The following is a 15,016-nucleotide window of genomic DNA, read 5'->3' on the forward strand; positions in this document are numbered from 1 at the left end:
AAGTGATAAAAGACAGGAAGAGTAGAAGAAAAGAAAGACGGAGCAAGAGGGAATTGAAGGAGAGATAGATGAGATGAAAGAGAGAGAGAGAGAGGGAGATAGGAGAGGGCCAGGTTGCAGCAGTTTGTGTGTGTGTGTGTGTGTGTGTGTGTGTGTGTGTGTGTGTGTGTGTGTGTGTGTGTGTCTGAGGTCTTCAGTGGGACAGACCATCAGACAGACAAGGAGCATTTTGTGTGACAAATAGAGCTGTATGATTAACGAGCACCCTCCACTCAGTATTAATTAGCCGTGTGAACTCCTGTGAACTTTACACACAGGGCGCTCTCAGCCTTTCAACTCTGTAGGTGAACATATACACAAGAACACACGCACAGTCGTACACACCCTCACGAAATGCATACTTGTGTCATGTATACTCATGCATCATCACCCACTTGTACCTCTGAATGGAGTTGCATTTATGTCTTATTGTGAGCGGTAGCTGCAAGGAGAGCTTCACATTTCCCCCGTATGTGGCTATCAGTCCTTTTTCATAATTCCCTCCCCCAGCCCCGTGTAACGGATACCATAATTAAAGGAGCACTTCACCATTTTTCAGCCTTATCTCCAGACTGGATGCTTTCAGTGGACATTAACCAACCAGATCCCATGGCTCGCTTCAAGGGTTTGCTTTGAAAGCACAGCATGCCCCCATCAGTGACACGGCAGGGAAGCAGTGAGGAAACCGGACAACATTTAGAGTTTCCAGTCATGCACATTTAAGGGCTACTCACTAATTAGTTGTAGCCAGTGAGAGATGGAGAAAACACAAAAAAAAACAGAAACAAATGGAATATATTCTTACTGCATTTGTTGCCATAGTTGTTGGATTTTCCCCTTTGGCAAGCAGACATAAAGCAACAGTAAAAACTTAAAAAAAAAAAAAAAGCTTTGCATATTATAAGGCAGCCGGCGGAGATTTCACTAAATTTCTGCTCCTGGGTAAGATTTAGACTGAATCTCAATGATTGTTTGCAATAACTTCCAGTTAGACAACCCCCACATCACATTCATGAATTGAAAAGGAGATGAGGAAAAGCTGCCTCAATTGCACCCAAAAAATGGGCCAGTAACAGTTAGTATTTTAGTTTAGTTTAGTTTTAGTGCTACATTTAGAATGTTTTCACCGCTTTACATTGTCGTCACACAGCTCTGTCTGACAGAGAGCTCAAGCCCTTATCTAAAGGCCACAAGACAAAATCACAAGTTTACTTTGCAAAATATGGGAGGAGCTGGCCTACTGCTGGCTCAATCAGTTAGTATGTTAGCTAAAGCGGAGAAAATATTCGGAATAAAGCACACATTTGAACTGATATTGAATTTTTTGAAGGGTCATTTGAGGTTGCTAAAATATGTTTCCCCTGTCCACAGCATTACATTGCATAGCTTCTGTGACGCCATAGATTTGATTTATCAAACACACCAGCAAAACAACACAGTATGTTTAGTAAGCGCAGCAGAAACTGTTATGAGGTGTGGAGCAGGTGGACCCAAATGTAGGAGACTACAGGTAACATCAACTAAAACAGGTCACTCTTTATTCTGTGTTGGAGCAGGGAAACAGCAAACTGAAGATCACACAACCAAATCAAGTATCAAACAAAGACTGAACTGAAAACCAGGACTTAAATACAAACTAGTCTGATGAGGAAATGTAGTGCAGCTGGAGAAAAAGAGTGGAGAGGCTCAGGTGAAGGGAATGACGTGATGAGTCAGAAGAAAGGGCAGGGAAAAAACTGAGGAGCAGGGGAGGACTGACGAGGCTGATGCAGGGCAGGTGTGTAAATTAGCAAATGAGGGAAAGGCCTTACAAGAACACAGGAGGAGAAAAACACAGTAAACTGAAACCCCCAAACTGATCTTCTCAATAATAAACCGACAGAGTGGAAACAAACAGACTAACTAATAAAAGCAACTTTTACAGACACTCAGTCCAGTCTTCTTCCCAAAACTTCAGATAATTTGGACCACTGTTTTTAACCCTTTAAAACCTGATTGGACACCAGTTTTCTTGAGATGCTTTTAAACAACTTTCACAAGCTATGTAACCCTGCAACCTATTTAAATTGGTTTTATTTTGTTGAAAAACATTGGGGAAAAATGCAACAACCAACTTTCAAATTCTCAGAATGCAATGGTGCAATTGTGAAAATCATGCTAAACACCCTTAAATTCAGAAAACCTTTAACATTTGGACTAGCTTGTGGTCAGGTTCAAACAACACCAACTTTTCTCTATTTTTTTTTATCCATCTAAAACTTTTTTGTGTGGTGTGTAATGAGTAGTAAAGCCTAGTTTTCTTTTTCTAATAAGAAATAAACAAAGATCTCAAAAAGAAACCACTTTATTACTAATACAAAGAGTGTCTGTTTAGTATGGCAATATTTTTATAAAAAATAAATGAAGCAGATGTCTGTAGTTGCACACTGTGAATCTCTCTGTACTCTGCATCGTGCTGAGGTGCTGTAGCTCTGCATGCTCAGGCACCCCTGTTTCAGAGTTTCCACTATTAAGCTACACAAGCTGCAGTAATGAGTGCTGCTGTTTGCTGGCAAGAGCCCTGTTTGAGATATTGGCAGGCCCAGTGAAATATGCATTCTGGAGGAGGCAGCGGCATCTTTGACGCCTTTGACTTCCCTGAAGCTTTTCACAAAGACCCAAAAGAAAAATGATAGCAAGACAAGTAGTGTTTTTATAAAAGAGAGGGGATGTAAGTTGACAGACATGAGGAGGAAGGGGAGTTAAAAATGTGTGCCGTGTGTAAATGTTTCAGGATTGTTTTTGTATTCCAAGTGTTTAACAGAAGATTTCAATCTCTTAATGCTCCTATTTCAGTTTAATGGTGTAAAAATCCTCTTTTGAGAACTTAAGCAGGAGGTGGTGGTAATAGGAAGTAGAAGATTTCCTGTTGGCTCCAGGTGCTTTTTCGGCTCCTTTTTCCTGCTCTCTTACAAATTCTTCTGTTTCTCCTTGTCTCTCTCGTCTAGGCGATGAAGGAGACAACTTCTATGTGATTGACCAAGGTGAAGTGGACGTAAGTGGCCAATATGGAGACATAAGCACACACACAAAAACACTCATTGTTCTTTAGAGTCAATTCTCTACAAAATAATGGGGATTCCAAGATGCAGCATGCCAGCTCTTTTTCACCTGTTTATCAAGGATCGGCTATAAGAAGGATTTTGACTCAGTGGGAAAACCCAGCCTTCTCCACTCATGTAGAGACAATGTTTCCATCTAACAATGGACAGGTTGTATTGGATTGCCCCCATGTTTTGTTCTCCCCAAAGTTTGGTTCCACTCCGATGACAATCTGAACGCGGCGCTATAGAGTTCAGCGCACTGTGAAGGCAGCCAAACTGAGAACGTCTTTTGTCTTAGCGAGCCTGACACAGAGCGATAGAGTTAAGTGGAGAGATAAAACAGGAGCTGACGGAAAGTTAAACAGGAAGTGACCTTATCGGCTTACAGTGGTGAGCAGAGACACAGTGGGTGAGAGGAGAGAGGCAGGTTGGCGAGCTGGGCCGAACGTGCTGATATAGTCCGCCAACCTGAGAGGCAGAGAGAGGGAAGTGTATAAATACTGAGATGGTGCCTTGATAGAAAGACTGTGTAACAACTAACTCTTTTTCAAACCTCAATGCGTTGTTTTAGATGAAATCTGTTTCTGGTGAGACAATGATGGACCATGATTGTTTTCTACAGAAGGCAAACCATGTGCACATCCATGGTCATATTTAAGCCAAGTTCAAAATAGAAAATTCAGTAAAGGAAAAAGCTTGAAAACCATTCTCGTAAATAAGATATCACCTGCAAGGAATTTCTTCAAATTTGACGTCAACTTTTTGAATGATGATCTGATTAGATTTTGGTGAACAAAGTTCCAGGTCACTGTGACCTTGTTTATCTCATTCTCATGAACGTCATATCTCATGAAGACCTGGAGGGAATTTCTTTAAATTTGGTACAAACATCCACTCAAGAATGAACTGATTCAATGTGGTGGTCAAAAGTCATGTTCAATGTGACCTCACAAAAAATGTAACCTGATATTTTTGGCAATAACTCAAGAATTCATTCGCTAATTTTGACAAATTTTGACACAAATGTCTGATAAGACAAAAAGATGAAGTGATGACATTTTATATCCAAAAGGTCACAGATCAGCGTCACTGTGACATCATGATGTTCTGCAAAAACATATTTTCTGGCCATTACTTATTGTCACACCTCAAAAGAGAAGGGGAGACATTTGGTCTGATACTGAATCGGTGACACTGATCTTGGGTGCCCAACTTGAAACTTTGCCTATTGTATAGATCTTCTGTGCTGCAGGGTTGAAGACACATGAGAAGCATCCATGATACATTTTTATTAAATTCCTTCAATGTTTTTACCACATATACAAACAAATGACAGATATAACGACAAATTAACAGTAAGGTGCCAACATGTGCCATCAGAACAGCTTAATTCATCATGGCATTGATTCAACAAGTCCCTGGAACTCTACTGGAGGGAAGAACACCATTAATCCAAAGAATATTCCCTCATTTGACTCGTTGGTCCAAAATCTCACATAGGTTTTCAGTTAGGTGGAGATCTGAGCAACATTCCCCTTTATATCTTGTGTGTGTCTCTTTTTATCAGTCTATGTCCCCTCTCTAAATTCTGATGTTTTTGTGCCTCTGGGAACGCAGCTTAGGTAAAACATGTCATAAATGTTTTCTCTCCTAAACAGCACTTAGTGGAGTTTGAGTCATACGATGGGTTATTGATCTGCTCATCCAATCAGAGTTAATCAGATAAATGGATAAGAGAGTACGCTCTGTGCTCCAAATGTACCGTGAAATGAGTATGTCAATTCTGTTCAGCTCCTAAAATATAAAATCAATTTGAGGCAGCAGATGTTTTAATTGTTGCATGCCTCCACAAATAAAAAAAAATGTGGGAAACCCATGAGACAAGTGAATCCAAACCATGCCAGCAAAATGCTAGAGCCATCAGATTCTCACTTGTTAAGTTTCTACTCTCTTTTATTCATGTTTTTCCTTTAATTTGTCACCCATCTGTATTATATGAGTCTGAAGAGCCATGGATATAAACTGCAACAGTTGGTGTAGGCAAACAATCATGAGGCAGTTTTCTAGTTTAGTCCTAATGAAATTATGCCTGTTTAGTCTAATTACGTTTTTTGGTTCATAAATTGTGTTGATATTCTCTCCTCTCCCATCCATCATTATTTTGTTCTCTTTTCCTCAGCTATCTTCAGTGTTAGGTTTGCTTGCGTAAGATCTGATAATCAGTGTGTGATAATCTAACTCTCACAATAGAGGCTTTTTAGTGGGAAACATTGCTTTGAGTTATCACCAGTAATCTCACAGACTGTAGCTTGTCTCTTTTCAACCAGTCAGTGTGCTGAAATCACTTGGTGCAGTTGGGTGTAGCAGATTTTCCTACCACCACAAGTTGGTCCTTATAACTCTAGTTAAGCTGTGGGAGCTAAACTCACTCTATAAGTTTGGGAAATTTGGTTGCTTGCATATCCAGTACTGATATTTGCACCTTTTTTATTTTTTTATTTTCCATAATCCTGTCTTTTGTCCATAATTTATATTAGATTATCAGTTGGTGTAGAACTCAGTCCAGCAGCTGCAGCATCCCTTCATGTCTTTATCGTCTCCTCCAATGTGTTGAGGGAGGTGGCTGAGACTTCAACCTCTTTATGTCTGCCAACAGTGAACCTTAGGCATCTGCTTCCATAGCCAGGATCCTATCATTCTTCATCCAACTTGGGGGAAGACCCCTATCCTTGGCCTCACCCACAAGCTCATTTGTGTCTCCTTCACCTCTCCTACAATCCACCCCTCTATCTCAGCAGACAGCTGCTGCCTTGCAGCCACAGCTCAGTAAACTAAACTACTTCAAGCTCAGCCGAGGTTATTAAAGTGTGGAGATGTCTCTCATTAGACAGGGGTGTAAATCTGCTGGCATCCCATAAACTGCACAACCACTGCCACTGATGTAAACACCCCTCCATGTCTGCACACAAGTGTATTCACTTACTGACATTGGCCTGTATTTAGATGGGTGCACCACAAAGGAAATTAAAGCTTTCATTCCACAATGTACAATGATCTCGTTGGAAAAAAATGCTATTTGTAATTAAATATTGAGTTTCTTGTAACACACCAGTTTAAGTTCCCCTAGTTAGCTTATGTAAGAAGTGTAGAAACATTTGACATTTGAAAAATAGTTAATAACCCTATGTAGATGTAAGCTGATATGTACGTGTTTATTAGTGTATTTGTGAACGACTCCTCCTGTAGGTACCCAAAACTGTTGACTGTTGTATCAACAGATAATAATCAACAATATAGTAAAACACAGTTGTAAATATATAAAATAGTAATAACTGTACACAAAGTTAGTCAAGATTGACGCACACATTTTATAATGTAGTTGTAAGCAGCTGTAAGACCATTGTGGTGCTCTGTTAACAATTAATGAAATGTTTCTACACGGCTAAAAAAATAAGTATTGGAATATCTTTTATTCCAAGATGATTATATATGACATTTTGTAAGCGAAGGTCTTAATATAATTCGCTTCAGTACTGTTACCTTAAAGCTGTAGTTGGTAACTCTGATTTAAAAAAGTGACTTTTTCATATTTGCTTAAACTGTCACTATATTCACACAGCACTAAATGAGACAGATAACAAAAAAATCACTGTGCCTACCCTATTGCCTTGTAACTCTTTTAACAGACTTATTGCATGTAAACAAACAAACAAACAAACACAAAAAACAACAATCAGAGCCTATGAGTCTCTAATGCAGCTTTCAGTCATGTCAATGACTGCTCGTGAACTGTTTTCAAACTTTTAAATTAGGTAGCACTGATCAAATATGAATAAAGATTTTGTTACTGCATTTTTCTTGTCTCACGTGTTTCCAGAAACATTTATAATAATAATATTTTAGTGTACTGTTTAGCTGTTACTTGAGAATGTTGGTCCGGCTTGTGGGTGATATTTGCTACTTAGGCCAACTATTTCCAACACAGTAGCCATGAACTTTTTCATCCATTTCATGTATTTCTTTCAGAATATAGTGACAGTTTCAGCAAATATGATAAAAACTATTTTCACCAAAGTTACCAACTGTAGCTTTAATGCAAGCAATATTTTATTCTTATTATTATTTGACTGGATTTGGCATTTGGGAAACAAACGGAATAATCTTATAGAGCCTACGGGCATGCCTGAGAAACGCACTCCTAGTAACTACAAACAGAAATACACAGCAACACTGTCTGCTCATCCACCTTCCAACACTTTTGATTTGTGGCTTCTTAATTACCACCAGGCAGTTTTCTGTAGAAATTCGCATGTTGAAAATTCAGTGACAGCTGTGGGACAGCATACATGGTTCAAGACGTGAATTGTTTCATCATGAACTCCATTTTACCTTACGCACAGTGCTGACTCGATGCAATACAAGTGTTTCCAATTTCAGCCCATGCGTACGGCCTTTGCTGCAAGTATTTGCTCCAATCTCTCTGTCCACATTGAATCTGTTAAATATACACTTATGTTAAGTCACGTAATCTTCCCACATTTGTACTATTTGAAACAAAATAATAATAAAAAATAACAAAATGTTGCTATATTGGCTCAGTTTTAGTTTTCTTGAGAGACTTACTCTGTCATGTCTTGACTCATCACTCCAAAAAACACATGAACTTTCTAGTCAACAAAAATGTGTGCCACTCTTCCCTTCTCCCACCACTTCTGAAATTTGATCTCCTTCACATTGCCAATGCTTATCTGCAGGAAATTGAACACAGCCTGTCAGACACTAGTGGCACCGTTGGTCCATTTATAAACAAATTATCTTTAAGCACATTGTGATAAAGCTTATCAATAATGCCATACACGTTGGATTTAGAGCTGTGACACCATAAGCACAGGTTGCTGATGAAGGCTCACTTTAGATATGCCAGAATGTGTCCCTATCACAGATACGGATTTAGCTGGTTTGCATAAAATCAAACAGGTTTAAGCTAATACAATGGACTGGACTGTCAAAACCAAAAATTGGATGAACTCTATTCCATGCCTGATCTGGTTAGGACATAACACTGGTTGTTTGAGCATTAGAAACAGCATGAAAGTATTTGTGGAACCGTGTGGGATCAGATGTATAACAATGAAGATCAAACAAAGACTCACAGGCAGGGGTACATGAGGAATAGAATGGGAAACTGTGCAGTGAAAAAATACTATTACCTGTTTGCTCTGATGCAACACTTTTGCAACAGTCATGTGATTGTTCTCCTAAACTTGACGTAACCGTAGCCAGCACTCTGCATCTCTTTGAAGCCACCCCACTTTATAGTGAGGGATGAGTCCCCTGTGGTCTTCTCTGAGCCTTGGATAATGGCTTGCGACAATTCTGGCAATTCACAGCCACCGGAGGGATGAACCCTCCATCCCCTCCCTCTCCTTTCTCTCTGCATTATTAAGGCAACAAGATAGTGGATAGTGTGTCGACAGGTGAAACCGTAACGGCCCCAGAGACAGCCTGAATGAGCCTCAATGAGGTTGTATTGTCTGTAGAGCTATAGTGGCAGGCCTAAATAGAGCTGTGCATGTGTGTGTGTGCATGTAGGTGAACAAGCATGTGAGTGCCTATACTGAGTAGACTGTCCTCCATCACTCTCAAATCAAAGGGAAGGTCCTAACAAGACAGGACAGGGGGAATAAAAGGGATGGATGGAGAGATAGGAGCCTTTTAGAGGGTCTCATTTGAGGGTTTAGTGGGGATCAAATGCTCGGGGACAAGCCTAGTGAGCAAACTGCCCGGAAACTGAGGAGAGGGAGAGGGGTAAGATGTCTTAGGATGAGAAGTGTCATTGAAATGACAAAAAGTGGATTTTTTTAGATATTTTTCAGAGATATTTAATCTGATATACAACACTCTCTCCATCACTGTTTCTTACTCTATCTGCAGGTGTATGTGAATGGGGAGTGGGTGACCAGTATTGGAGAAGGAGGGAGTTTTGGAGAGCTGGCCCTGATCTATGGGACTCCCAGAGCTGCCACCGTCAAGGCCAAGACTGATCTGAAACTGTGGGGCATCGACCGAGACAGCTACCGGCGCATCCTCATGGTACGTACTCCAACACACTGATTCACGCTACTTCAGAATACCCTTATAGTCTCTTCAGCATTTTGCAGACTGTTTTTTGGATTGTAGTGGCCTGAAATGCCAGATTTCACAACAGCTGATTGTCAGCTCTGCTGTTTGACATAGAATTGAAGAGAACGTCCATTTGAGCGGCTTACCTCCCCTCTCTGCCCGGGTAGTAGAAGCACAAAGTTATCTCATCACTACTGGTCATACTTTGCTGCTTGTGTTGATGCTCTGCAGCAGCTCATTAGAACATTTTGCAGACCAAACAACCTAACTCTGGTCCACCTGAAAACGGTCTCTGCTTGCTTCCAAGTGCTCTACAATTTAGTTAATTTTAGGTAACAACATGATCTGGCCCAAATGTTGGAAGTGAACTTGAAAACAGTTCATTGTGGGTTTGATAACTTTCAAATACTTTACTAATAACTAATTTAGGAGTTCCCAAGGTAGACCCAGAACACACTGGAGGGATTATGTATCTCATTTGGACTGGGAATGCCTCGGTATCCCACTGGAGGAGCTGGAAAGCTTTGCTGGAAAAAGGTTTATCTAGAGCACCTTGCTGCCCCTGTGACCCGGCCCCGGAAAACCAGTTGAGATGGGCTGGGTGGCTGGACCAAACTAAAACCAGAGACTGCATAAAGTTGGTGCTGCTTCATTATTTCTGAGACCAGGAAGTATGTGCGAGTTTCGCCCGGACAGTTTGTCCAATAGATGAGTGGCTGTTTTGACATTGTTTACGTTTGGTACACGTGCAGTGTCAATGCTAAACCAAATGAAAAATGTGAAAATATTGCAACCTCACCCCAGGATTGCATCAGGTCTACCAAACTATAGGTGTGGAAGTGCCCGAGGTGTGATACACATACAATAACAATATATTGTAGTCGACTCTACTGTTATAATTTGTGGTCCTTCACTTACAATATTTTCTCCCACTCTACCACTTAAGACTCCTTAAACCACTAAACCACTTAAAACAGCTGCTTTCATTTTTATATTCAAAATATACACACACACACAAACCACCTCCACCACGGATTGTATCCTCCTTCTTTTTTAATGTCTCTCTAAATATGTTGCTTGACAAAGAAAGGGGAAAAAAGGGAGGGCTGCGGAGGAGAGAGAGGGTCAAACCTAATGCCTCGACACACGCTTCCAGCTCCGGGAGCTTATCTAGCAGGAATGTCTAAATGTTTAAACTGGAAACACAAGGTGCTCTGCCCTAGCTGTCATACGAATTCCCACACACACGTTTTGGGTGCTGTTAGAATGACTAATTACTGTCTCCATGCCCAACTAAATACTTCCTCTAAATGTTCCTAACACCATACTCCAAATAAATTAAGATAGCCTCCAATTAACCTTCCAAATACCCATGTGCATCTAAGCCTTCATCAGCGGTGAATGTTCTGCTCTGTGTCGAACAGTTTAAACCTGCTGAGATGGAACGAGGTCGGTGTTAGGACCCTTTAGCTCAATGTAAAGTTGGCACAGACCTGCCCAGCACTCATGTCACCTCTTAAGCGCATAGTTAAACTGAGGGCACAGTCTGCCCTGGTAACCTTTCTTTGAAAGGATTCTCTTTCTCTCGCTCTCTCTCCCTCTCTCTGGCTCTCATTCCTTCGTTCCTTCCAGCAGCAGCAGGAGGGGAGACGGGGTGAAGCAGAATTCAATTATGTGAACCTGTAGTTAATTATTGCTGTCAATGATTTGTAAAGCTGTTTTTATAAAGTGTGGTATTCTGGCAGCGTCTTAGGCCAACACAATGAGCATTCTCTGTGTGTCTAAGTATGTGTGTGTGTTTCCCAGTAGAATTATGGTGAGCGCCTGTGTCTGCAGCTAGTTAGTCAGGAGGTCAGGAAGGTGTGCTGCAGCTACCATCAGTTTCATCGTTTGCACATCTGCCTCTCGACTGGATCTCCATGTAGTCTTATTAATAAGTTGGGTTTTACAGTTTGTGCAGTTACCTTCAATAAATAGGTCTATATATTATCATCAGTTGTATTTCAAGACACATCTATTGAGTAATTTCTATAAACAGATATGTGCATAGGAATGCAGAATCTGTGGGACAAGATTTTGGTATCGGAAGTGTTCTGGTTTCTGTTTGTAGTTCATGTGGTATTGACTAGTCACGTTTGAGTGGGCTTTGGTTGCATGCAGGTAAACAGTGGGTTCGCTCCATTTTAGTAATGCAATGTTCACAATATAATTTCATGAAAATGAGGTAAAATCCCTAATGACATTCCTCAGTTTTCTCTCTCATCTCTCGACTCTCTTGTCTTGTTTGTGTTTGTACGTCATGTCGAGGTGATGTAAATGCTGCTAAGTTAATAGAAATCATTGTCTCTTAAGTCTATCTTCATTCTCTATCTTAAATTGCTAATTGGGCTGAAAACAATGACAGCACATGGAAGAGGAGGTCCTGGCCCAGATATACGTTATACGGATATTTGCTGGCTACACCAAAACCTCCAAAATATTGGCTTTCAGACTCACAGGTGATTAGTATACAATCGAGCTAAAATGTGCAAATCTTCTCTGGTTCCAGCTCCTCAGGTTTAAAGCTTCCCTGCTTTTCCCTCTTTTAAATCATTTTAAATTTAATACATTTAGACTGATGACTGTTAGTTTAACAAATCGGCATTTTGAAGATTTCATGTTGGACTCACTGTCATGAACTGACTCAGGGTTCAGTGAAAATGTTTATCCAATAATTTTCTTTACAAAACAAATGAATGAGATGTGAATAACCAGTAACATCAGATGTGTGTGCGAGTGCCACAGTGAGTGGAAAATGATGAATGAAGATGTTGAATGCTCAAAGAAAAGACAAGACAAATCAACCAAACTAAAGGACCATGTGGGAGCTGAGAGCGCTGAGAGAGCTCGAGGCAGACTGAACCGCCCAGCTTTGTAAGCTTGCTGGCTCATGAGCCCAGGTGAGGCTGCTTTGATAACGACCTGCACTGCCCGCCCACTACTTGCAAAGGGAAGAGAAAGAACAAGCACACTCTCAGAAAGAACCTCTGAGGGGCAGTTTTCACAGTTATTTGATATTTTATAGACTCAATTGTTATTCAATCTAAAATGTAATTGACTGGAATTAACTAGTTAATTCCAACCTAATTTCAGAACATCTTCATGTTTGCATTTGCCCTTGAAGATGTCACTTATGGTTCAGTGTTTCCCACAGAATGAGTGTATATGTGGCGGTAGCTTATGACCAGGGGTATCAATCTGTGTCCTCTAAATTCAGGGTTTTTTGCGGGTCTGTGAACACAGTGAAGGCAGAACTCTCTACAAATTCTTTTCCTTATCTTCAGCAGCAGTTTGTGACTTGCAACATGAATAATTGATCTGTAGATCCCTTCAGAGTTGATCAGATCACAGCAATGAATGAGAGGAGCAGCTGCAGTAAGTAAACGCAAACTTTTAGACCCAGGAGAATGAACTTTCATTGTCATTGTCATACGCTTTGCACTCCGAGAGTGTGATGCAATCAATCACTGATCAGTTTATGTATTCCAACAGTGCTCCAAATAAACGGTCCAGTTCCAAAAAAAGAAAAACTATCTGTGGCAGCAGATGTTTTGATTGTGGCAGGCTGCCACAAATAAATAAATGTGTGTGAAACCCTGTGGTTCTCCCTTTAGCCTGTACCTTAAGCCACCACCAACTGGCAAAAATGACATGTACCCATGCCACAGTCAGCATCATCAAAATTGGCCTTGAATCACTTTCAACCACTGAGAATCCTGATAAGAATATGAGCTTCTTAGTTGTCGTGCAAAATCAGAGACTTTCAAAACCACCTCACCCCCCCCCAGCCCCCCCCCCCTCCCCACAGCTCCTCCTCTCCCCGATATCCAGGAGTGCATTTAGTAAACAATGTAATACCATTCCCTGTGATAAACACACTCTCCATTGTGTTACCAACAGTCACACAATACCCACCTTGTTGTGTCATCTTAGTATTTTAACAGCTACAGACAAAGCCGTTAACAAACTGACAGACCACTGTCAACAAACAACGCGAAAGGAGACGAGGAGCGATGATACCAAGAAATGAGGATGGATGTGTTTCGCATTGGACAGAGATGAAGGTGATGGGAACGGGGCGTAAAGGTACGGCTGGTTTAGTCTGGCTTCGCTCCACACCTCAACTCTTTGATGATTCGACCTCAAAGACAGCGAGCAGACACAGAGGCTGGTTCATCTTTAACCGCGGGAGGAGCGAACACATTAGGGCCAACAACAGGAGTCGGGGAGTTCTGTACATGAAACATGCGCTCATGCACCTCCCAAGTAGACAGGAAGGAGAAGGACAGATAAAAAGAATGCAAAGAGGGAAAAAAAACAGCAAAATGAATGATGAAATTTTAGAATCAGAAATTTAGAAAAGTATCATTTTCATTCCATCCAGCCCAGTCAACCCTCATGTTGGCCCACCCAGCCCTTCCTACACCAGTCGCATAAATCAGATCTGCTGTGTAATGTAATGTTATGTACGCATGGTAAGCCTTTAAGCCCAGCAAGCCTGTCTGAGGAGCTCTACGGGGAGGCTATGAAATCAGGAGACCAACTCGACATTTTTGTGGAAGGTGCATGTGTGTGTTTGTGTGAGATTGCGATATAGTATACATGTGTGAGTATTTGTATTTGCTTGCTTAATGAGCATGAAGTTTCGTCTCTGCAGAGACAGCAACGAAACATAAGTGGCAGAACTTAAAACAGACTGCACACTCCGCTCACACACACACACACACTCAAATCATTTATCCAAGAGGGAGGCGATGCAGGCTAGAATTCCTTTAATCAAGTTGTTTACGATTTTGAGCTTGACGTTGGCTCACTTGGGAACATTTTCTCCCCTTTTAAGACAAAATGTGAAATTATATGAAATTAGAGGCAGCAGCGGGACTCAGGCACTTATGCACTAAAGACACCCCAAGCCTCAATATATCATTTCCATATGCAGAGGCAGACACAGGGCGGACAAGATCTCTCCTCACTCTCTCTGTTTCTCTTTATGTTCCCGCTCTCTGCGAGTGGCTCTGTGCAACGAAGGTGTGTGTGTGTGTGATGGGGGGGTAAAAAAGGAGAAATGCATTCAGGGAAGGGGTCCTCTGGGTCTGGACTTGTCAGGAAGCACCTGATGTTCATGGCAGAGGCAGAGAGGGGAAAGTCCCCATGCCTGGTGGGTGGGGTGGGCCACACACACACACAGATACACACACACACACACACACACACATATAATGAAAATTACCACACTAGTCCCTAAGTGTGACCCAATGAACTGCGTCGTCACTCTTGGTCCCTGTACTGTCATTTTAAATAGAATGCCCCCGTACTGCGATTTTACTTTGAATGTCGCCATAATTTATTATTTAATGCGGCACTACTGATTTTGTTGAAGTTTTGATGAAATAAAATTGACAGTGAAATGAAAAAATATTATATGTCCTGAAAAAATCTTTTCATTGTTATTGTGAAAACAATGTTTGAGTTACAAAAACAGTATCACTTTCTGTTGTTTGTGATACTATAAATTTTACAGTAACTATCTGACCACAAACATGTATAGTTTTTCCAGGTTCTCTCTCAGTAGCAACTCCCCAAATGATTCAAAGTTGTTCATTTTAGAATCATTTGTTAAAAGTATTTAGATCATTTGTTGGAGTAAAACCAATAACACATAAAAGTCCTGCAATCAAGACCATACTTAATCAAAGGAAGTTTTAACAGCAAAATTAAGTTGAAGGATCGGT

The 15,016-nt window shown here is 40.9% G+C and overlaps 1 protein-coding gene across 2 annotated transcripts in view; it reads left to right on the forward strand.

The window, feature by feature from the left end:
* The window catches only part of prkar1b (protein kinase, cAMP-dependent, regulatory, type I, beta), an 81,670-nt gene that overhangs the window by 50,769 nt on the left and 15,885 nt on the right, over nucleotides 1–15,016 (forward strand). For both annotated transcript variants that reach the window (XM_042504863.1, XM_042504864.1), the window contains 2 exons: nucleotides 3,027–3,073; nucleotides 9,057–9,215. In XM_042504863.1, the coding sequence (XP_042360797.1) occupies nucleotides 3,027–3,073; nucleotides 9,057–9,215 (206 nt within the window). The remainder of the gene's footprint in view (nucleotides 1–3,026; nucleotides 3,074–9,056; nucleotides 9,216–15,016) is intronic.

Source organism: Plectropomus leopardus, chromosome 17 (genome assembly GCF_008729295.1).
Source record: "Plectropomus leopardus isolate mb chromosome 17, YSFRI_Pleo_2.0, whole genome shotgun sequence".
NCBI classification, from domain to species: domain Eukaryota; kingdom Metazoa; phylum Chordata; class Actinopteri; order Perciformes; family Serranidae; genus Plectropomus; species Plectropomus leopardus.